Source organism: Macaca fascicularis, chromosome 7 (genome assembly GCF_037993035.2).
Source record: "Macaca fascicularis isolate 582-1 chromosome 7, T2T-MFA8v1.1".
In the NCBI taxonomy this organism is placed as follows: Eukaryota; Metazoa; Chordata; class Mammalia; order Primates; family Cercopithecidae; genus Macaca; species Macaca fascicularis.
The window spans coordinates 72,326,673-72,352,193 of record NC_088381.1 but is presented as its reverse complement, the minus strand read 5'-3'; the positions used below and the strand labels follow the sequence as shown (position 1 = coordinate 72,352,193).

Below are 25,521 nucleotides of genomic sequence, written 5' to 3'. Positions count from 1 at the left end.
TTTACTGAAGAAATTAAAATATACAGTGTTCCTGGTTCCCCTTTTTGGGCTTCCTCTCCAGCTACTTCTGGCATTTTCTGTTGGCAGTTAATAAAACAAAAGGGAGGCCCAAAGGGTTGGGTCTTCCTCCAACTAGAATGGTTAGTTTGGAGTGGTTTGGAAGTAGAAGATTTTACCTCTAGGTAAAGCTGCGCCTTTCTGGCTGATCTGTCCAACCTGCATTATGTGCCCCGACAGACAGAGTTCAAATGCTTCATGAAGGGCGCAGGGGATTAAGGACATAGAAATTGAGGGAGTGGGGGGAAGAGAAAGTATGGGTGGGTCTCCATTTGCTTATTGTAGCAGCACAAACAAGCAAAGACTTATCTTTCCTCAAGACAGCCTTACGTTGAAAGAGCTACAGTCCAAGACACTTGAAAATTACTCCCTAATCCAGCCTAAATCTGTATCATCCCTTACCACTAATTATGCACACGTACAAGTTCCAAATCAATCCCTTATCTTATTTAAATCCTGGACCCAGAGAATACCTCTTGCAAATATTTATAAGATATTTATACAACACTACTGACACCATTACAACTCTTATTCATCCCAATGACTGGGCTGGCACTTGGTAAGCCCCAATATATGTTAGTAAGTAACAGTTGCAATTAGAGTTGTAATGGTGTTAGTAATATTGTTTGCTAATAAATATTTGCAAGAAGCATGCTCTGGGTCCAGGATTTAAAAAAGATAAGGGATTGGATTGGGAATTTCTATGTGTGTCAGCCTCCTGAGTAGCTGGGACTACAGGTCTGTGCCACCATGCCCAGCTAATTTTTGTATTTTTTTTTTTAAGTAGAGACAGAGTTTCACTGCGTTGGCCATGCTGGTCTTGAACTCCTGACCTCAGGTGATTCACCCGCCTCAGCCTCCTGAAGTGCTGGGATTACCCGGCCTAGAATCCCTGATTCAAGGATCCAATGCCATTATCTTAAAGCTGGTGGGATATTCAATCAGTAAGAGATATTATTAATGTCGCTTAAAGGATAACTCAGTGAGCCCATTCCTAGCTAAGTTTGCCTTTTGTGGAAAAAACAAAAAAGAAGCTTCACGCACAGAATATGCAGTCACTGAGCCTAGTCCACAGTAGAAAATGGCACATTCTAACCAGCCCAGCCTTGTCTTCAAAATTCACTTCAGTTGCTCCTCCTGAGTGTCTAGGCCCCTCTTTTGTAAACAGCCTGAATCCAAGGATCCAGACCGGCAGTCACACAGATCTGGCAGCTCCTTTAAACTGCTTCCAGCACTTAGGTGGAACTGTCTTGAACCTGCAAAACCCACAAAAAGAAAGACTTGGAGTGCAGCAATAGATTAACTTCTATCTTTGGCTCTACCATGCTGACTGGCTGGCATATCATCCCTGAAGTGGTTTCTCGTCCATACATTTGGGATTATTGTCTCATTGTAAGGGTAATTGGGCAGAACGTCTAACTCCTTAGAAAAAACGGGAAGTGCTGTGTAACATACATGATCATAATCATTGAGAAATTAGCATCTTTCAAGAAAGATTTAGATTCAAAGTATTATGTATGTGCAGGTGTATTGAAGCCTTGCCATGCCTCTGTTTCACTTACTATCTCATTTAATTTCTGCACATGTTCTGAGTGTGTTATTATTCCCATTTTTATGCACAAGGAAGTCAAGTCTTCCAGAGGTTAAATAAATTCTCCATGATTGCTTAGCTAGCAAATAGCATTGACTGAGTTATACACTATTCCCTTCATTCTTTTAGATCCTCTATTTCCTTATCCTATATACACATTTCTGATACGTTATAATTTTTACATATTTTTGGCCTCTAACTATTTAGCACAGTCAATCTTGTTTGAAAGAAATTATCTTATTTTGGCTCAATAAGTCTGAATCTAAACTAGAACCTAACTCTCAGTACCTGAGCTATGCAGGGTCAGATTTTTCAAAATCTAGGATCATTAAAAGGATGTATTCTGCCATTCTTTACTTATCAATATGATATTGTAACCTGCGTTTGGGGGCTGAGTGGATCCCTTTGAATCCGGTGTGATCCATGGATCTGAACTTAGTTGAGCCCTCCAGCTTTGTTGAGTGACTTGAGCTCTTTTAACATTATCTTAAAGTTTGTTTCCACTAGAAGATATTAGTGCAGCCAGGAGGCCCCAGTCTAGCCATTCACAAAAGGAAATAAGGGTCAAATTATTTTTCATCTCATATCTTTGGAGTTGAAATGTCTGCTCTCTAAAAAAATACATTGCTTGGGGACAGTAAAGGACAATGAAGTCTCAGAAAGAGTGCTAGAATTTAGGCAGGATGAAGAAAGAGGGAAACAAAATAAGTTATAAAAGGCATGTGTTCCTGGGGCTTCCCTCAGAACTTTGCTCCTGGCAGATGCAGCTCTAGGTAAGAGAACTGGGGAGAATCACAATGGGCCTATTGATCCTCTAGGCTCACACTGCTAAACAGCTTGGCTCTCAACTCCTTGTATTTTTGGAAGACTCCAAGGGTTTTTCCTAATCCTGGGGCTAGAGGCTCAGACTGAGACAGCCATTCCACTGAGATTCTGCTAAATGGATGCTGTTTGTGTAAACTGTCAGAAAGCCCTGCTCTGAGGAAGCAATACTATAATGATGTCTTTGTGAGTTTTCTCTGCATTTTGCCTCCAAAGAATCTCAAGCACCTACTAGACCCGGGGCTGAGATATCCAGTTTGTCTATAAGAAGCTAGATAATAGTCTGTCCTACTTTACTGGGAAGAGGAGAGGCAAAAAGAAGGCCAACAATTCTGACTTGATAAGTCAGAAGTCTGATGTCACTGTAGAAAAGTCATAATCTCTTGTATAAAGCTTGCATCTGTGGAGTTTCCACAACTGGGGTGAGGCCACAGAAGGACATGTATTTGTGAGTGTGCACTCATGTATTGTAGATCAGAAATCAAAAGGATATCCAAACTAATATATCCCTAAGGCATGCACCCACACAAACTGGGGAGAACACAGAGTTCTACCAGGTGACTCAAAGTCTATATATATCAGGGTAGAAAGAAGGAAAACTATAGAACTATTGACGAATAGAGTCAAACTCTGTAAAATGTATGATTTTTTCCTTTTTATTTGGAGACGGAGTCTCACTCTGTCACCAGGCTGGAGTGCAATGGTGCGATCTCAGCTCACTGCAACCTCTGCCTCTCAGGTTCAACCAATTCTCCTGCCTCAGCCTCCTGAGTAGTTGGGACTACAGGTGTGCACCACCATGCCCTGCTAATTTTTGTATTTTTAGTAGAGACGGGGTTTCACCACGTTGAGCGGGATGATCTCAATGTCTTGACCTTGTGATCCGCCTGCCTCGCTCTCCCAAAGTGCTGGGATTACAGGCATGAGCCACTGCACCTGGCCTGTAAAATATTTTGAGATTTATTCTGAGTCAAATATGAGTGACCAAGGCCTTGGCCAGTGACTCAGCCCTCAGGAGGTCCTGAGAACATGTGCCCAACGTGGTCGGGGTATAGCTTGGTTTTATATATTTTTAGGGAGGCATGAGATATCAATCAAATACACTTTGGAAATATATTTGTTTGGTTCAGAAAGGTGGGACAAGTCAAAGTGGGGAGAAGGGGGTGGGTTCCAGACTATAGGTAAATTTAAACATTTTCTGGTTGACAATTGGTTGAATTTATCTGAAGATCTGGATCAATGGAAAGGAATGTTCAGGTTAAGATAAAAGATTGTGGAGACCAAGTTGTATTGTGCAGAGGAATCTCCCAGAAAGCAGACTTCAGAGAGAGAACAGGTTGTAAAATGTTTCTTATCAGACCTAATGGGGTGCCTGGCTCTTAGCTGATTATCTCCCAGATCTGGAAAGAAAGGAAGGAAAACAAAGGGGGAAGGAGATTCTCCATGTAATGTGGATTTTTCCCACAAGAGACTTTGCAGGGCAATTTCAAGGTATGGCAAGGAAACATATTTTGGGGTAAAACATTTTGAGTTTTTCCCTTGTTATGCCAAAGTCATATTGGAAAATAAGTCATGATATACAGGGTTAAATAAAACCCATCTGATGAGAATTTATGGTTTGTAGGGCATACTCCCCAGAATCCTTAGATAGGAATTTGGGCAAGATAAAAAATTCAGAGCTTCGTCCTCAGAACCAAAATGTAAACCACATGAGACTCAATTTGTCTATTTCTGATTTGTTTGCCTTTGTGTATGTATGATATAGTCCTGTAATACATTTACATTAAAAACAATAACAAGGCTCTGTGGGACTTCAGTTCTGTTTCATTTACTATTCTTAGTGACTTGGACAAGTCATTGCTTTTCTGGCCAAGATTTCTATGTCTGCAAGTAGGCTGGGTAACTTCCAGCCCTGTGTGTTTATTAGCTACAGCTTTAGTGTTGAATCTCTCCTTTCAAGCCCTGGATTCTGAGAAACTTGGATTTGAGGAGCTGGACAAGGTACAGTTACAGGGTAGGGCTGCCCCCGACTCCCCTGAAGATACACCAGGAATCCAGATGACATCTGGAGAGAAAGTAGGCTGAACCACCAAAGAGATAGGCCTAATAAATGATCAGGTGGCTGAGAAGAGAGCCAAAGAACTGGTTCACAATACAGCGATCAGTATCCACAACTCAGAATAGTCTCATAGTTAGACAGTGAGGAGAGAGTAGAGCAGGGGGAGGAGGAGAAAAGGAACTAAGGGATGGTTTCTGAAGGGCAGGCTCCTATTTCTAAGGCTCTGGTAGCCTCTCGCATATGTGGAGAAGGAACTATTAAGAGAGACCAACAGTTGGAGAAGCGGGGCAGTGAGAAGGGTTCATCCCAGAAAGGAGGGCTATATCATTCTGATTAACTAGTTTAGAACAAAATCATTCTCTTCGCTGCTTGGAGACAGGACACATTAGAGGAAGACTTTGGGCCTTTCCTCCTCCATGTAGGCCATTTATTTCTGGAAATATCCAAGGGAAGTTTCACCAACCCTGTACGATCAGGGAATGATCAGGGCAGGACCGACAGGCCCAGGTCTGTATCTATGACTGTACACACGATGCACATGCATTGTCAAGCACACATGTCCATCTAAACCACCTCCCCACAGTGTATGGATGTGTGTATGTATATTACATGTAGCTAACCCATTATATGCAGCCATGCATGTGAAATTCCCAAACTCTCTGGAACAAGAGTGCTGATGATTTTAAAAACTGTTATGGTGGCTGCTGGGACTGCTAGTGGGGTCATGTTCAGGGTTACTGCCAGCCGTAGCTGATGCCATCCTCAGACAGCCAAGCAAGGTGGAACAGGCCAAGACCACTGGGGCATATGGGAAACCAGATTTCCCAGGGAATGACGAAGGCATAGATTTAGCTTTTCATGTTTTCTTAATGCACATAACCACTTTTCTATGTGAACGGACATGCAATCAAGAAAGATTAAATTTTAATAAATAAAAAACAATGACACTTACCATAAATGACACCCTTTATGACAATCTCTTGATAGACCATTTATCATTAACATATGTTGCCAAGGTTTTACCACTCTTCAGAGTTGTCTCCTCCAAAGTAGATGAGTTTCTTTCTCATGTACTTCAAACATTTCTGACTCAGCCCATGCAGATTAGGGAATACAGAGGAAGCTTGAATCCCTCCATTGGTTCCAGAAATATTATGCCCTGTGAATCCACACTTGCTCATTTTTGCTGGGTCTTGGTTTCTTTATCTGGAATATGGGTTACTTCGTGTCCTGTATACCTCATCAGCGTTGTGTGAGTGTTTTGAATCTCTTGGTGAGAAGCAGGCTTCTCTGTGTTTTTTGGAATCCACCAGCTGGCTCCTTCTGTAATTAGACACGGAAGTCTGAGAACCTTGTAGAACTTAGCTGAGTTTCTATTTAACCCAAAGCGGTGGGTTCCCTCTAACTGAAGAAAAGTTGCATTCACTCAATGGAAATGAGCAAGACAATTCTCTTTTCAGGAAAGGCTGGCTTGGAAGACAAGGGACAGTTGTGTTTGGGTGAGTTGGGAGGTAGGAGATTCCCCAGAGTGGAACACTGCCATGCAGGGCATTCTGCCCCAAGTAGTACCTGGAGCCTGAGAATTTGAAGCCACTAGACTTTGAACACCTTCTGTACCACTTATTCCTGGCCTTGAGGAGTGGGACAAAGTGTGAGCCCTAAGGACATGAATGAAAGAGATGGGGCTTGGGAGTTTCTGCGAGGCATCCCAGGGCTGGAGGTGAAACTGCTGCTCTTGCTCCCCTCCTGTCCCATTTTCTCAGTATATAGAGCTGATGGCCTGAGGAGGGGTAGGATACAGTCTTGGGGAAAGGCAAGAGGAGGACTCTGAACTTTGCATCACTGGATGCTCAGTCTCTATACCTGTGGTCTTGAAATGTTTATGCTCCTATAAGAATGTTGAAAAAAATTATGTCCCTTGCACATCTTAAGTTGCCATCAAAAATCTTCAAAGTAATTTTAAATAGTTGCATTCAATGTCATTTCCAGAATATTGTCAATATTGACATTAAAAATACATCATTCCTTTAACACATCTGATGAACTTTAAGTACCAGCGCAATTTGGTACATCATCTATTAAACACATGAACAAGTTCTTAAACAGTCAATTTTAAATGGCTCCTGTTCCTTGAATTTATATTTTCATTGCAGTTACCCCACTGAATTTTATCTTTATATATTTTTATGCATAAAATCCTTTTATTGGCCACTCTAGCATAATTTACTGTGACAAAAATATGTATGAAGATTTGAGTTTAGTTTTTAATGGCCAATGATCATACATTTCTAGATGTTAAGTGTTTTTGGTTTGAGTTATCATTATGATTATTAGTAATACACAGAAATTGGAAACTGATTAAGTTACAATTATTAGTGATGCACAAAAAAGACAGTCGACAAAATAATATACATATCAATTTTTGATGAATATAAAAGATAAGTAAAATATCAATGGAAATGTATCTCATATTTTTAATTAGTTCATGTATTCATTAATGGATGTTGTTTTAAACTAAGAAAGAAAATTGATGGAAAAGAAAGAAATTTTGTTATTGAAATGTGACTCAATTCTTTAAACTATTATTTAGTTATATTCCTAAAATCACATATTGGTCTCTTATCAAAAATTATTTTTAATCTTCTCCCAGCTGATAATTCTTTTAGGTTTGTCCCTCTCCAGTTGTTTGAAAATAATCGAAAACTACCCAACTTACAAATGGATTTTTCCCCAGTCATTAGAGATTCATTTTCAACACCTGTACCAGTATTTTATACAGTTCCTTCCATTGTACTCTGTAGCGTTTCACTCCTGAGATTTAGAGTGAGTGAGAAGTTTGTTCTTCCTTTTGGAGAGTGGTGTGTGTGTGTGTGTTGGGGGTGGGGGCAACTGCATAAGGGGCTCTGCATTTAATTTTAGAAAAAAATCCATGTGAGAGCTGTGCATCTGCAAAATCCCTCAAAACTATCCTTGCCTGAGTACATGCTGGAAAGACTTCATGTTCTGCATATTCTGGTTTGAAACCACTTGTGTGGACACTGTACTGTATCTCTGCCTATTACATGGCATGGAAATTCTAGACCTCATCCCATGGGACAGTGGCTCTTGCCCTTCAGGGTGTGTATGGATAACGTGAGGTCTAGTAAAAAGTGCGCTTCCTCATGGACAATAACAAAAGACCGGAAACAACCAAAGGGCCTATTAATAGGAGGTTGATGGGAGAAACTGTGGCATCTTGGAATAGTACAGTGGAATCCTCTACAGCTGTAAAAAGAATGAGTGAACTTCAGTGAAAAAGGTCAAGTATAGAACAGATATGGTATGTTACATTTTATCTAAGAGAGTGAAGAAGTGAATGTAAATCCATATTTGCTTATGTAAAAAATTTTATCTAAGAGAGTGAAGAAGTGAATGTAAATCCATATTTGCTTATGTAAGAAACGATAGAAAGATAAACTAAAACCAAACTAAAATGATTATCTGTAGGAGGAAGAGAACAGGATGAGGAAAATCAGCAGAGGTGGGACAAAATTTTGCTTGAATGTACCTTGTTTTGTGGTTTTGACTTTGAAACAATGTCTCAGTTTTTACATCATTATAAAGCACCATTAAATCAAATGGAAAATAAAAAACAAAGCAAGTCCTAAAACTTAAAGGCAAAAATGAAACAAATAAGCCTAATTGTATATTACAGTGGTGGCTTCACCACACAGAAAGGAGTTACTACAAATGACTTTAAAACATGGCTATGTTTTCTATGTGCCCCTAGTAGGTAGATTCTAAGGACAGAAAGAGCTGCAAAGATTGTAGGTTGAAGGTTGTTTTCAGTAATCATATTATTAGTAATAATATTGAACTGTTATTTTGAAACTCTCTCTGATATACTGTATGTTATTTATACAAATTAGGATAAAGCAGGTAATATTATGAGTGTTAATAGGGATCAATATTTTCTGCATGAGAAGAAACACAAATATAAAAGTAAAGAAGTAAAAGCTCTGTAATTCTAAATTTGATTTGAAAAAAACCAATACGAAGTCATGATGTTTTTTTCTCTTAAGAATTTTTTTCCTAGCTATTTTTACAACAAAGACCTAAAATAATAACCACCCCAGTAGAGATGAGCACTCCAATGATCCATGTTGTGGTCTTTAAATTCCATTGCCCTCCAAAACCATCCAGGAATCCCTGGAGATATGACTGATTCAAAGGCTGGAGTAGAAAATGTAAAAGATGAGCCTAGAGTATTATTTTATGTCAGAAAGCAGGGATGCTATGAAGACTGTTTATTGGCGTTATGTGAGAAGACACAGGCATAGGCTTTCACTTCCCAAAGATGAAACACCAAGCTTCAGAAATAATAACTGCTAACTACGATAGAATGAAACACTTCAAGTGTGTGTGTGTGTGTGTGTGTGTGCACATTTAAAGAACAAGCATTGGTAATGCTTTTCAAAACCAAAACAAACCAAAACAATCCTCTCATTGGTCACCTCTGGAGGATACTATGGGATGAATTCGTTATTCTAATAACTAGTAATAAAGAAAACGAATTTATCTTACCTGTCCTGTATAAACTGTTTCCAGTGTAGCCAAATAGCTGATGAAAGGAACTTTTTGTTTTTAAAAGATTTCCAGCTAATATATGCAGAAGGAATACCATGATTATAATGTCACCGTTTTGCAGCCACTAATGAAATAATGGACCTGGGCAATGATCATCAGTAGCTGCTAAAATTGCTAGGTGAAAGGGAACTTTATAATAATCAGATTGAATCCAGTGATCAGTCTTAACAGCACAAAGAAGTTTGTCTCGTGTTGTGTTACAGAAAGAAGCAAACAGCACCATTTATGAACCCAGAACTAATCTGGGCTCTGGATACCTAGTCAGGTATCATCAAGTGTTCCTGATTATAGGAAATGCAGTAAGTAGAGGAACAGGTGAAATGACCCATGGGGATACAGTGAAATAAACAGACTGTGAGAATTTTGTGGGACAAGTGACCTGGGATCTTCAACAATCAATCAATCAATCAATCAATGGAAAGTTGGGGCAGAAGGTAGGGGAATCCTATAGATTAAGAGACCCTAGGAGACATTACTAGATGTGATGTGTGGATCTTTTCTGGATCCAACTTTCAGAAATCACTTGAAAACATTTGGGAAATTTTGACACTGAATGGTATTTGGTGTTAAGGTGTTATTAGTATTTTGATAATGCTACAACAAAACCATATGTTTCTGGTTCTTCTACCCTTTGAATCTAAGTCAGAGGCCACCCAACTCTGTAAAAGATCACATAGTAAATATTTTAGGCTTTGCAGGTGGCCCCTGTTGCGACTTTAAGGTGATGTCTTCTGTAACTATTCAACTCAGCCCATGTATTATGGAAGCAATCACAGACAATATGGAAACTAATGAGTCAGGCATGGTGCCATGTGCCTGTAATCAGAAACTCAGGAGGCAGAGGGAGGAGAATTGCTTGAAGCCGGGAGGTGGAGGTTGCAGTGAGCTGAGATCCTGCCACTGCACTCCAGCCTGGGCGACAAGAGTGAGACTCTGTCTCAAAAAAAAAAAAAAAAAAAAAAAAAAAAAAAAAAAAAAGGGGAACTAATGAACTAATGAGCATGGTTTTATGCCAGTAAAACTCTGTTTCCAATAAAAGTGACAAGCTATAATTTGTTGACCTCTGGTCTAATTCATTGGGTTTGCGGTAAAGACTAGGAATGTATATTTTTAACAAGCATGCCAGGTGCTTATGATCAGGCAAACAGCCCTGGGAAGTGATTATAGTTATCCCTTCCATTTTCACACCAGAAAACAGGCTTGAGTAGGAAAAATGACTTGCCCAGGGATCTGCAGCTAGAAGGTAGCAGGGCTGTGTTTATAGGGGAAAATCCTGGCTGCCATGTCCCCTCTCTGCCACATTCACCCCACTGGAGGATGCTAAGGAGAAACAAGGAGAGAAGGCTGAGAAGAGCGCAGGAGGAGAGAGAAGAAAGTTTTTCTGTGCATTGTATCCCTAACTCAGCAGTCTTCTTTAGGATGAGGCAGAGGCAAAGGGAGTGAGACAGAGCCTGAACACGTGCAGAAAGCCTAGAAAATAAAAGGAAGATATTCTGGAGCATAATGTCAACTTCCTCACCAGGTCTGAAATCCAGAGTTGCCAGACTTTGCAAATAAAAATACAGGACACCTTGTTAAATTTGAATTTTAGAGAAAAAAAACCCATATTTTTAGTACAAGTATGTTCCATGCAATATCTGGGACATAATTATAATTTTTTAAAATGTTTAACTGAAAGTCAAATTTAACTGGGCATCCTGTATTTAATCTGGCAGCCCTGCTAAGGTGTGAAGCAAATTAGTAAAAGCATTTAACAAAATATTGGTGGGAAAGGGGTCAAGGGCACCCCCTGCCGAGGGACTATGGGAATCACCAGGAAGCTGCTTACAGGGAAGGTTCAGAGTTCAGAGACTGAACTTCCTTGACCTGGCCAGATTTTGGAATAGGCACTTGACCCTCTCCTGTAAGTTCTTGGTTTGTAGTTGACCTTAACATGGATATCCTAAAGCCTGAGTTGATCAGGCACCTCTGGTCTCTCTACACAAAATCCAGAATCATTCAGAACCCATCTGGTCTCCGGGTATAAAAGAAATTTTATGGAGATAGTGACATTCTCGTTCTGCTCCAGCTTGATCTCTAGTATACCGGGAGTGATCATTTTTCTGAGAAACAGCCTTAATAATGCAACCAGGATTGCATTCTTTAATTAGTGCTCATTCCCCATGAGCACTTTCAGCCTCCAAGATTTTTCAAACTCCCATCCTCTTTGTGAGTGTGTGTGATAGGGCAGCGAAAGGCAATGATTGGTGGAAGGTACCAAGGTAGCCATGGGCGCTTCCCCAGTGCAATCCAAAGATCTGTTTCCCTCCAAGTACTTATTTTTATTTCTAGAATCATTCCTTGGAATATTTCCTGTGCATTATTACTTACATCTCTTTTTTCAGGGTTCAGTCTTAAAATACTTAATTATCTCATTGAGAGCTTGGGTCAGTAGCTAATATTTCTTATGCAGTGCTTGGGCAAGGTACCTTATTTTCATCTGTGATACGATGGTGATAGAAGCTTCTATCACACAGGAATGGAGAGAGCTTAAATAAGGGATGTATGTAACATGCAGTGGCCAGCACTCATTATTAATTAATTAGCACTACTCTTATTGCTCATATTACTGTTTCTGGTTAGTTTATGTCTGGCTAAGTTTTACCATGGGATATATTTATCAATAATTTTCTACCAGGGAAGGCGTTGACCACTACCTTTCCCAAACAGGGTCTCTTCAAAGAATGATATTGGTCAGCTTGGAGGAAAATCAGCCTGGATTTTTATGGGAAATAAGGAAATTTGAGGAAATTAGGTTTGTTATGCTGCACAGTAGCATGTAAAGACACACACAATGAACAGTTACTGTACTTTGTGTATACACTTTTGCACTTAACGATGCTCAATGGGTTTTTACATACATAATCTCATTTTAGGCAGATTGTTGCTTCACTCTTATTTTGAAGATAAGGAAACTGAAGTGCAAAGGGTGTTAAGTGCTTGTCAAAAGTGACATTTAGAACCCAGCGCTTCTGACTTCCAATGTCATGCTCTTTGTTGTATCACAGGCTTCTTGAAATATTTTATTACTAGTCCACTCCTGGAAGAATGGTGTATAAACTTCATCCACATTGGCTGTGCTGCTTGGTGAGAATTTTGAAGATTCTTCTCAGGGGAGCCTCTGTGACCAATTAATATCCTTCTGACATTTTTTTTTGCTCGAATACTTAAGCGCATCACAGTTTACACCCAGGACACTTGAATTTCTGTCTGTAAAACTAGAGCTTTCAGTCTGGAATACCTCTTCTGGATTGTGTTTAAAATTATGAAATGAGACACACACCAGCATCAATTTGTAAGACTCCATTATTGAAAATTTTTCACCAAGAGAAATGTTCCTATATTCCTGACTTCTATTTTTTTAAATCAACAAACCAAGTGCAATAAACCAGTCTACAATATTCTATCACAAACATAATTTTTCTTTTAAAAATATTAATTTTTTAATATAGTAAATAGAACTTAAATATAAGGAAACCTGGTTTCCTTATATTCACACTATTTTTTTTACTGTTTTTAAATTTTCAAATGTGATACATGATTATCACAAAATTTCAAACAGCATAGGAATATATATATATATGTGTGTGTGTGTTTATGTGTGTGTGTATATATATATAGATATAGCAAAAAATGGGTTTTTCTCTTTGGTCACTACTCATACACTATAGAGGAAGCCACTGGTTTGTTGGTTTTCTGGACATTTTTCTATGCATTTTCAAGGTTACATGGTATCACTATATATTTGCATCTGTATCCACATATACATTTTTACATGAATAAGAATACTAAAATATATTTTTCAATGCCTTGTGTTGTCACTTAATATATCTTAGATATATTTACATATCAGTACACATAGCTCTACTATATTCTTTTTAACTGATGTGTATAACTTGAACAGTGAACACATTTTTGCCTTTAGAATGAATGAAATAAACACCTTAAACTAAACATTTTTGCTTACATGAGTGAATATCTTTCTAAGACTCCTAGAGGTGAAATTCCTTGGTTCAAAGTCACTTGCACCTTTAATGTCGACAGATTCTACCAAGCTGACCTCAGAAAAAGCAGAAACATTTCTCACCAGTGGCGTTTGAGAATAACTCTTTCCTCACCCCTCTCAAACACAAGATAGCATCAATTTTTTTCAATCTTTCCCAAATGACATTCAGAAATGTATGTTTCTGTTGTTTTAATTGACATCTTTTCACATGTTTGTGGCCATTTCTAGTCCTTTTGTGGATCATCTGTTCTTATCCTGTATTCATTTTTCTGTTGGGTTGCTTTTCCTAACTAATTTGAAGGAGCACTTTGTATTATATGGATTTTAATTCTTTGTCTGTTACATATATTGTACTTTTTTGGTCATTTGTCTTTTAGCTATGCTTATGTTGTCTTTTGCCATGCAAAAGCATTTAATTTTTGTAAGTTGTATCTCTAAATCTTATTCTTGATGGCTTCTTGAACATGTGTCTTATTTAGGAAGGCCTTCCTTTTCTGAGGGTATAGAATACTTTTCTAAGTTTTCTTCTAATATTATTATTGTTTTGTTTTTTATGTTTAGCTCTTTAATCCATCTGGAAATGATTTTTGTATATGGTGTGAGGTAGGTATCTAAGTGTATTTTTTTAAATGAATAGTTCATTGTCCCAATACTTTAATTACTAACCCATTGTTTCATATATTAAATTCGAATATTTATACATGGGTCTGCCTCTGGACTCTCTAGTTTGTTCCATTAATAAATTTGTCTAACCTATGCCAAAATGCAATGTGTTCATTACATAGTTTGATAAAATGCTTTGCTATCTGATAGAGTAACTCTCCCTTGTTGTTGTATTTCAAGTATATCTTAGTTTTTATCAAATAATTACTACTTTAGATGAAGTTTGGATTCATCTTGTCAATTTCCATATACCATTTCATTTCAGTTTTCATATATATTGTGTTAAATTTTCAGATTAATCTAAAGGAGAAATGAAAGATGTATAACATTGAGTCTTCCTATTCAAGGAAATGATACAACTTCTCATTTATTCAGATCTTCTTTTATGTTTTTCAATGCTTTTATTTAAATAACCTTGGGCATTTTCTGCTGAGGTTTATGCCAAGGTGCTTTAAACACTTTTGTTGTTATTGTACAAACAATCTTATTGTCCATCGTATTTTGAAGTCATTGCCACTGGCATGTGAGAATAGTTTGATTTTTGTGTGTTTCTCTTCAGATAATGGTTCTAACTGCTTTTTAGTTCATTGTCTTGAATAGTCATATCATATTCAGACAATAGCAGTTTGACATTTTTTTCAATATTTCTATCCCTTTTAAAAAATTCTTGCTTTATGGCATTGGTTGGGACCTCTTGAAAAATGTCACATAAAATTCGTGATAGAAGATACCTTATATTTTCCTAAAGTTTTGTCAGTAAATATGATATTTAGCATATTCAATAAAGGAAGTTACCTTCTGTGAATTAGACTTTTAATTAGAAAAAGATGTTGGGAATTTTTGGCATTTTTGAAAAGATGGTTTTTCTTCTTTTATCTTTTAATTTGGTAAATTTAACAGTAGGTTTCCTAAGGTTGAGACATTCTTACATTTCTAGGGTAAACCTTATTGAGCTGTAATATGGAATTCTTGTAATATATTGCTGATTTGATGTAATATTTTATTCATATTTGGAGAGTATATTCATAACAGATAGTTTTACACACATATAGATAACTATGTGTGTTGATATTTATTATGTAAATGTATATGTAAAGCTGTATGTTAAATTTGACTGATTTTGTCTTCAGGGATGTTTAAACCACATAGAATGGTTTAGGAAAGTTTCTGTCTTCTTTTGCTATGAAAAAGTATAAATAAGACAGAAAACTTTAATAGAACTCACCCAGAAAACCATCTGAACCTTCTACATTTTTAATGTATAGATTTTTTTTTTACAATTGTGGTTTTTGTATTCAACTTTTCTATTTATCTTAACTTTTAAAAAATTAATATTTTTTAGTAAACCAATTAATGCATGCACACTTTCAAATTTATGGCTATAATATTCTTAACATTTTACATTTGTCTCCTCTACATCCCTTATTAATCTTGTCAAAAGCTTATGTAACTTTTGAGAGAACTAACAATTGATTGTGTAGATCAATTCTGGTTTTTATTTTCCTTTTGGCTGGTTGCTTTACTTTGTTTGTTTTACACAGACTAATCAGTATTTATTTTATTTTATTGTTTATTTCTTCTTACTTTCCTTGCATTTGTTTCGTGACTCTTTACTGCCTTTTTTTTTTTTTTTTTGCTGAATCCTTATTTGATTTAATTACATTTTCACTATTTTAAAAATAAATGCTTAAATGATGTAATTTTTTTTCAAAAATTACTTTAGTTGTATTTCATAGATTTCAAGAAATGGGACATTAGTTACTGTTACAATCAATACTTTTACATTTTATTTTCAATTTTTTCTTTACCAAATAATTTAATTGACCAAAGACAACTTTTAAAAAATTATTTTTTTCTTGTTAACTTCTATTTTATTATATTTGATACAGAAAATGTTTCCTATTTTTACTTCATATTTGTTTTTTATCTTGCAATTCCAGATTTCCTTTGAGATTTAATATGTGATTGATTTTTATAAATGTTTTTTAGGTAATTGAAAATAATGTGCAATTTTTTTAAGGAAACTAAAAGATGCAATCACAACACTCATATCTACTTATTGAAATTCATTATTTGTATTTTTAAAGTGTATCTTCATTTATGTTGTCTTCTTGATCTTTCAATTTGTGAAGCATTTTACTTTTCTATTATAATGATAACTTTGTCAGTTTTCTTTTATTCATAATTTGTTTTTACTCTTTATATATATACACACACACATATGTATTATTTCTATATATTTTTATAAATTATTATATAGTGTTGCTATGTTAATTGGAGCACAAACTTCATCATCATAATGGTGAATTTTACTAGCTTTAAATATAATATTAAGTATGATATAAATTTAATATAAATTATTTAGCCTCACTTTAATTTTTGATATTTTGAATCCTTTTTTTCACATATATATGAAACAACAGACAATGTGTAAATCACGATAAAAGAAATGTAATTGGCTATATATATCTGTATATGCATATATATATACACATGTATATGCACATATATGCATATATGTAGCAATTATATTTTTCTTTTATGTATGGTTGTATTTTTAGCACTCTTCCATTTTAAATGTTTTCTGCTATTTTGTTTTAGACATGTCTATTTTAAATAACATGCAACTTGATTTTTTTAACCTAAATTTCTCTCTCATTTAAGAGGTAGTATAACTCATTTGTACTTGTTGTCTCTAGTGGTGTTTTCTAAGCTTCATTTTCATTTTGTGCTTTTTAGTCATCATTATCCTACTCCCCCTTTCTGTAGTCTTTTTGGTATTAGTTAAAGATTTTGGCTTTATTAAAAAAAATGGTTTGAAAGCTATATGTACTATTTCTATTCTAGAAGCTGCTTTAAAATTTTAGTAAGCATATTTAAATTTAAAATGTTAATCTCAACAATTAATCACTGTAAGCTTCTTTTTTCCTCTCTATAACACACAGCCTTTATCAGGCTTTTAATTATTTCTATATCTACACTTCTATGCATTTATGATAGAAATTATTGGAAAGTTTCATTCCAGATAAGTATGTTAGTCGTATCAGTGGTAGTACTAATGGCATTATTAGTATTATTATTTAATTTTACAGGAAGCCTTTATTAGTAATTGTATTACTTTTACTACCAAATTAACAACCTTTATTCAGATTTAAATTGCATTTTTGTGGCTTATATGCTCTGCAATTTTTGTTATGTTCCAATCATTGTATAGCTTGGGTTATTTTTTCTGTTTTTCTAGAATATGTATTCAATTAACTTGGCTCCTTTATTTTCTGAAAGGGTGTAAGTGGTAAACTTTCTGAGTCTTTGCTTGTCTGAAAGAAGTATCTTCAATTGTCTTTACACTGGATACAAAGCTACCCTGATTAGAAAGTCCCAGGTTGAAAATAACTTTTCTGGCTAGGCACAGTGGCTCACGCCTGTAATCCCAGCACTTTGGGAAGCCAAGGTGGGTATATAACTTGTGGTCAGGAGTTCGAGACCAGCCTGACCAACGTGCTGAAACCCTGTCTCTACTAAAAATACAAAAATTAGCCAGGCATGGTGTTTCATGCCTACAATCCCAGCTACTCAGGAGGCTAAGGCAGGGGAATCGCTTGAACCCAGGAAGCGGAAGTTGCAGTGAGCGGAGATCGTGCCATTGCACTCCAGCCTGGGCAACAGGAGTGAAACTCCATCTCAAAACAAAAACAAAAACAAAAACAAAAAAAGAAAAGAAAAGAAAAGAAAAATGGAAAGAAAAGAACTGTTCTGCAAACTTGTATTATCATTTATCTCCTAAAATTCTTCAAGTGGTTAAGGCAAACATGATTTCCCTTTCTGGAAACAAGATTGCCCATCTCCCAAGTTATTCGTTTTTAATTATTCATTATTATTATTTCTCTAACTGACCCACCATAGAAATAAGAATTTTAGGCCAGGCGCAGTGGCTCACGCCTGTAATCCCAACTCTTTGGGAGGCTGAGGCAGTCGGATCACGAGGTCAGGAGATCGAGACCATCCTGGCTAACATAGTGAAACCCCTGTCTCTACTAAAAATACAAAAAAAAAAAAAAAAATTAGCTGGGCATGGTGGCAGATGCCTGTAGACCCAGCTACTAGGGAGGCTGAGGCAGGAGAATGGCGTGAACACGGGAGGTGAAGGTTGCAGTGAGCCAAGATCACGCCACTGCACTCCAGCTGGGTGACAGAGCAAAACTCTGTATCAAAAAAAAAAAAAAAAAAAAAAAAAAAGAAGAAGAAGGAAATAAGAACTTTAAGTAGTAATTCATCAGGACATATGTAGACAACTCTTTTGTCAATATTAAGTCGTTTTTTAACAACGAATTCCATGTATTAGGCAAAAGTTTCAATTCCCAAGAATCTATTTACTAATGATGCAATTAGTTCCTGAGTTTTCACACATGCTGTGAATTTTCTCCCACTTATGCTAACTTCTCTAACCTGCTGGGCAGTGAGGAGTTCCCTAATGTTTTTCTCAGGGAAGGGTACCCTGGGTGTTTGTCCTTGTCAGTCACTTCTTTTTCCCCTTGGCTTTCAGTTTGGCAGATTCACAGGTGGTTGATATCCTCCTTAGGCTATTTTTAAAGACTCTCCTTACTGTCCTTCGAGATCTTACTAAGAACTGTGGTGAATTCTCTTTCTGTCCACCTCCTATCTTATTAGCACATGGTCTTCCATGCTTTTGGAATGTCTCTGTTTCCTTCCCTTGAAACACCGAGTTCTAAATTGTGGTGAGAGATTCAAGATTGTCAATTAGAAGCTAAAGTTCTCAAGTCAGATGCACACAGAATATACTGTGCCACTGCAGCAAAGAATCTAACCTGATGTTTGCAGATACTGATCCTTGGTGACTGGCATAGTCATTCTGCTGACTTCTTGCTGAACTTGCTCTTAAGGTTAGGTTTTTCTGTAGTGCTGGATTCTGAAATCTTCTCTCTCATTTCAGATTACCTTGTGATCTTTCTTCATGCTGAGTGCCAAGGAACCTACCTTCCCTCAGGTGTTATCTCTAGTTTCTAGTCTAGTTGTCTCCTTTATCATAGGTCTCCAAAGTCAGCATCTTCACACACCTCTGATAGAAGTTGCATAAAGCTGTGGCTATCTTAGAATAGGATGCATTAAAAGTGTGTCTATGTGTGAAGAGTGCTACAGATGACACTCATTCTGGCCACCTGGTCACTCTGTGTGCCTCTATCTCAACCCCTTTTAGGTGGGAGGACATACCATGCTCCCCATTCGCTGGATGCCCCCTGAAAGCATCATGTACCGGAAGTTCACTACAGAGAGCGATGTGTGGAGCTTCGGGGTGATCCTCTGGGAGATCTTCACCTATGGAAAGCAGCCATGGTTCCAACTCTCAAACACAGAGGTAAAAAGGGGGTGCATAGGAATCTTGATTGCAGGAGGGTTGATAAGAGCTATCTCAGGTCAGGACTTGCACCTACTGAACAAGACATTAGGTGGGATTTAGAGCCAGCAGAGGGAATGTAGGCATTAGTGGGAGCAGAGAGCTTCTTAGTAGGAAAAAAAAAATGAAACTGTAGGAAATGTGGTATAATTGTCAAAAGAGCATGAAATCAGATGTCTAAATTGAGACTTAAGTCATGGCTCTCTTAAATCTGCTACCCTGAAAAATCACAAATGTTTCACTACGACAAAAAATGAAAACATAGAACAGCTATGAGTTTTTCAATTGTGCCATCTTGTGGAAACACCCACTACTTAGTATGCCCACATAATATGGGTGCACAAAGGTTTTAGGTATGCCAAGCCCAGGGATATACCAGATGGTCAATTTGGGAAGGCCAGTTTTATAACTGATAGAGCCATGTGTGAACATCTAGGAATAAAATAAACCAGGTTTATTTTATTACTATGTTTTTTACTATGTTTATTAATATGTTTACTATTAAACATAGTAATAAATACACATTATATTTTTTATAATTGTAACTTGCAATAATACAAAATGCTAGTAAACGCAAATTAATAGTAGCTGACATTTAGTGACAGGCACTTTTCTAAGCACGTTAGCTCTATTAATTCAGTAATTTTTGCAAAAACACCTGTTGAGATTCAGGTTAAAGGATGGGGGTCTGCTTGAGGTACTGAAATGGGCTGGCCAGGGTCTCACAGGTAAGAGCCTCCAAGGCAGGGACAAAGCCTGGGGTGTGATCCTAGGACTCCTCTGCCTCCAGAGCCCATCAAGATGATTCTCAGTGATGCATGGACCATGCCGTGTTGCCCCAGGGAGTTCAGTGCAGTTCCTAGGCAGTAACTAGCTCAGTCTTTCATCCCAGCCAACCTATGAAACATTGTAATTCTTTTTATGGTTCTGTTTGCTGGGAAAATGTAAACACAGGAACCTTTTAGTATTGAAATCTTATTTGAATATTCAAGAGAGTGTCTTTCTTCTTGGAAGCTATGTTCGTCTTTGCTCTCCTATGTCTTGACCACTTAATTAAGTGAATTTCAAAGACTGAAAAGAAGTTATTTTTTAAAATGTGTACTATCTCATGATTCACAAGCTCAATGGGGCCTGACCACATTTCCCAAAGTAGAACAAAGTATTTTAACAATCTTTTAAAATAATGAAAGTATATATACTAGAACCCACTTGTTATGGTGTTTTAAAAAATTGCTACTGTTTTCCCAGGGGAGGAGGGGTTAGAAACACACACAGACACACACACACACACACACACACACACACACACACACACACACACACACACCATGCATGCACCTGAACACTGCCTCCGTGTAGTTTGGTGGCCCCAGTAACAGAAGTTCTGGGCTGAGGTTGCTACTGGTCTTAATAGAAGACTCAGCCTCTGTTCTTGAGCTGGCTCATAGTAGCTAATGGGGTGTTTGCAGTTTCTTCTAAGACTCACAGAGGTATTGGCCTTAAAGGCAGGCTTTCTGCCCTCAGCCACTTCCCCTACTCCACCCACCATAGCAGCCACATACTGATAGTCACTGATCATCAGTTTCTCCATGGAAATCAACAAATCTGGATAGTTCAACATTAGAAGAGACACTCCCTGGTGCCTTTGATCTTGGCATTAGCAGCTGCTACTGTAGTTTGAGCTGAATCTCTTTCCCTGGAGGTGAAGGTAATGGAGAGTGGAAATGGGGCTCTAATACGAATGGGAAATATGAGCAACTAGAGACTTACCAGGCTGGTAAAGAAATGAGCCGAGGGGCCATCACAAACTCCAGGGTGAATAGAACCAGGCGGATGCTGACACAGTAATGGTTTGACCAGCCCTCCCAAAGTCAGCGTGACGTGAGACAATACTGGAGACAAGGCACTGTTGAGCAGCATAGGGACATGCAAAGGAGAAAAAAGACAGTGCTCTTGCCTAATTACATACAGACTAATGGAGGCAGAGAAGGGAAATAATATTTGTTCAGCTGTTGAGCTAGAGATTATTCTGTGTATTTTTATCATTACGACCAATCTTTAAATGCAGAAATTGAAGTTCAGGGTCAGTGACTTGACCAAAGTTATGCAGTGATAGAGTTAAGGAGAAGTGAAAAACAACCTAAAGACTAGACAATGAGGCCTTGAAAATGCACATATTCATTGTCGGTAAAGAAGTGTCTTTGAGGAATTGGAAATGCATTGCAAATTATACACTTGGTTCTCAAGTGGCCTGCTGGGGTTGGCCAGCCACGCATTACTTGTTTTCTTCCTACTACTCCTTATGGCCACTCCTTCAGCATGTTGGACCATACAGTCCCTTTTCGTGGTCTCATTTCATCCTTACAATACTCCTGGGGGTGGTTAAGGCAGACATTTGATTCCATCTTACAGATGGGCATGCTGAGATACTGAGGTTAATGGACTTGAACTGGCCACCCAGAAGGCAGTGGTGAATCAAGCAGTTAGTCCTATTGTTAAGGACTTTAAGAGAAACTGGAAACATGGTTTAGTGCAAACGGCAGGGAAAGATGGGTCTTGCTGCAAAATGGTCCTATGTAATGACTCAGAGGCAAGTGTGGTGACGTGCACAGAGTCTGCAACTGGGAACCTGCCAGGAATGAGAGATAAGAGGAGACAGGCGTGCAGGGGCCAGAGGGTGCAGAGCTCCTTCAGGGGGGATTTCAAAGTGAGGCAGGCTCACGAGAGAGGGAGGGACAGGTCAGAAGCCCATGTCCATTATCAAGTGAAAAATAAATGCAGCTCAGTCATCCAGATGAGATTCAGGACTAGAGAAGAAAAGTGAGGTAAAAGAGAAGAGAGTATGGGGAGTCAATGGTCAATGCGGGCCTGGCCCAAGAAGTGGAGTATGAAGGGCAGCAGAGGGCTCCACCAGCCAGTGCTGCTCACTGCACCATGCACCGGACAGACAAGTATACCAGTGCTGTCTGCAGCCTAACCTTTAGCTTGTGCTTGCGAGAGCCTCGGCTCTGCGTTGAAACTAATCAGGGAAGTTGTTGCTTTTTGCCGATTCTGAGCCACAGGACCAAGGCTGGGCTTTGGGTGTAACTTCCTTGTTCTCCTCACTCTTTCAGGTCATTGAGTGCATTACCCAAGGTCGTGTTTTAGAGCGGCCCCGAGTCTGCCCCAAAGAGGTGTATGATGTCATGCTGGGGTGCTGGCAGAGGGAACCACAGCAGCGGCTGAACATCAAGGAGATCTACAAAATCCTCCATGCTTTGGGGAAGGCCACCCCAATCTACCTGGACATTCTCGGCTAGTGGTGGCTGGTGTCATGACTTCATACTCTGTTGCCTCCTCTCTCCCTGCCTCACATCTCCCTTCCACCTCACAACTCCTTCCATCCTTGACTGAAGAAAACATCTTCATATAAACTCAAGTGCCTGCTACACATACAACACTGAAAAAAGGAAAAAAAAAGAAAGAAAAAAACCCTGTAAGGCAGTTTGGCATATATATATATATATATTTATATATCTAACTATCTATCAATCTATATCTACAGAGATATCTTCTCTAGTACACAGAGAAGCTGCTGATACAGACAACCACAAGACTTTAACGACTCAGAAACTCTAAAATATTAATAATACAAAGGAAAATTCCCTTTGACTTAAGCTGTGGCCCATGCTTCTAATGCTACGGCTTTTCGGAGCAGAAGACCTGGACCAAGCAGAGAGACAATCTTTGGGATGGGAGCTTTGGGACGGGAGGAGCTAAGGTGGTGCTCAGTGGCTGCTGTGTGTGCCTATTACCCCAGAAGCTCACCACAGGCACATGCCAGGACCGCATGGCTGCGCTCAGCAAAGAAATGATGCCGGAGCAGCGCCCTTGCCTCCACTTCTTCCCCATTTCCTCCACTTCAGGACAATGTTCTAATTTGTCCATTCTAAAAAGTGTAATCTTGATGCTTTTGGGAATCGACGATGGCACCTATGGGTAAACACAGAACAGACAACCCCACAACACAAAACCATGACAAGAGCTGACCGCATGCATCCTGGGTGTAAGCTTCTTGCTGGAGTTTCAAAGGATGTGTCTTTCTATTCTCAGAACTTAAAGAATTGGACTTTCTGGACTAAAAGAACCACAGAAGAAAAAATAACTGAAACCTGGACCCTGCCAAGACACTGCCACCTGTCTTTTCCATCATTGCAAAGATTCCTTGGCCTCACCTCCCACTTTCAGGCCCCTGGGAAGCTTAGGAGGTTAAGAAATAGGTCCCCCATGTTATCTTTGAATGTAGACACAGCAGGCTTTAGGGTTGCAATAGCAAGAGACATGGTTGCTTGTAGGTCGTTATAACAAATGCCCCCTGGTCCTCTCAGTTTCTCATCCTGCTTCCCTAGATCCTAGACCCCGCTTCCTGGGTCTCTGCGGAGTCCCAGGTAAACCCCACTGCCAGGGAAGGGAGCCAGGTCTAGTGAGAGGCTGGAGCAGTGAGTGTTTCAGAAAATCAAGCAGTGGAGTGGGTGAGAGCCAGCAGGGGAGGATCTACTTGGCACCTGCGCCAGGCCCCTTGGCATTCTCCTCACGTTTCCAGCCCCTGGGAGGATTGATGCATCTGCCTTTGAGCTGTTGTGAAAACGCAGGGGCTGAGAAATCACTTTTGTGGGCTGGGGTAGGGGGAAGGGCTGAGGCTTCTCTGGGAGATGTCCAATGAGGAGGGTCCAGTGCTGCAGGCTTGGCATCTTAACGAGGCCTGAGCCCTGACTGAAGAGAAGGAAGGAAACATCTAGGCTGGGGCCAGCTCCCTCTGCTTCAGCACTGGGGAATCACTGCCTTCCTGGCTGCTGCCACAGACCACAGTGGGGCTGACCTCTGGGCCTCCCTGTCACATGAAACATGGAAGCCAACAGCCTGGCCCCACAGAGCTCCTCTGCTGGGGAGGAGAGGATGTACTTCTCCCAGGCCACTGGGCCCCTCCACCTTGCCCCAAGCACAGAGCTACCTAATGGACTGACCTTTGCCAAACTGGAACTCACCTCCTGGGGGCCTCTGGCCTACCCTTTTCGCTGCCAGCTGAAAAGACTGCCAGCAGCCTGGACGTCCTGGTTAGCTGAAATCAGCTGAAACGTGGGCCTCCCTATGTGGGGTTTAGGACTGAATTGTGTGTTTGTGGTTTTGCTTCTTTTTGTAGACCCACAGATATTTTTATTTGAATAGTAAAGAGCTGTGCTCAGATTGTAGCCATGGTTGGGATTTGGGATCAAGGAGGCTGGGTAGCTGGACTGGGAGGGTAGGGAGGTGAGATGGGAGTTTGGTGTGAGTTTTCTCACTGTACTGTGCTCCTAGCCCCTGAGGACTTTGGGGAAAGCTGTTTGGATTGACCACCTCAAGAAAACCCTTTACTGTCCTATGACAATTACTTCTGTTGTCTTTCCACCTAGAGGACGACTGTGCTGGGGCTGTGAGTGCTGGATGAAACTGCACAGTCTGGCTTTGATCTGGGTAGCTAAGAACAGGTGTTCAGGGAGGGCATGGTCTGGAGGGGCCTGAGGGAAAAGTGTCTTCTGGTTAGAAGTGAGGTGCCAATGCTCCTGTTGCTTCCCTTCTCCCATATCCTCCCCTGAACAAACACTGTGTGGCTTCTGTCTTCTTGGCTGTGTGTTTCAAAACTGATAGTCACTGTTGGGCTGGGAAGAAGCAGGAGAAGAACTGGGTTGGAGATGGATGGAAAACTGGGAATAAGGACCGTGCTATGGTTTTATCTTCAGGCACCGATTCATCATGGCCTAATGAAAGAAGGTGATTCCTTGGGGAACAAGAAGCACTGAAGGAGACCACGGTTGTCAGATTGCTGGCACCTTAGGCCCACGGGCTTTCACGTTGATCTTGGGATCATGTTCTTGTCATGTCCATTGTAAGCAGCTGGCTGTGGAAGAGTGCAAGAGAGAGAGGGGCAGATCAGGGAAAGGTAGAGAGGGAGGACCTGCCTTCCTTCAGCTCTGGCTGTCCTCTCTATACAGAGTCTGCTTTGATTTATCAACCTTGGCAAATAAAAAAAAAGATTTCTTTTGGAGAGCAAAGGAGGCAGAAAATAGGGCCATGGAAATTGCAGGGGTACCCTATGGCTCGAGGGAGTGTGGCATGTACTGAGACACACCTGTCCCTCCTATACTGGGACAGGACTGATAAGGCTTAGTCCACTGTGTATTAGTTTCCCCATCTGCAGAATAAGGGGTACATCTGCTAATCTCTAGCCC

General features: G+C 39.3%; 1 protein-coding gene across 13 annotated transcripts in view; it reads left to right on the top strand.

Moving 5' to 3' along the window:
* The window catches only part of NTRK3 (neurotrophic receptor tyrosine kinase 3), a 387,811-nt gene extending 363,137 nt beyond the window's left edge, over positions 1–24,674 (top strand). For 8 of the 13 annotated variants that reach the window (XM_015453348.4, XM_045395950.3, XM_045395951.3 and 5 more), the window contains 2 exons: positions 19,079–19,237; positions 22,390–24,674. In XM_015453348.4, coding sequence (XP_015308834.2) covers positions 19,079–19,237; positions 22,390–22,575 — 345 coding nt within the window. In that variant the 3' untranslated portion in view covers positions 22,576–24,674. Of the gene's footprint in view, positions 1–13,761; positions 13,804–19,078; positions 19,238–22,389 lie in introns of all 13 variants that reach the window. The other 5 variants (XM_073996654.1, XM_015453351.4, XM_065548378.2 and 2 more) reach the window with 1 other exon arrangement.
* Positions 24,675–25,521: the final 847 nt, after the last annotated feature.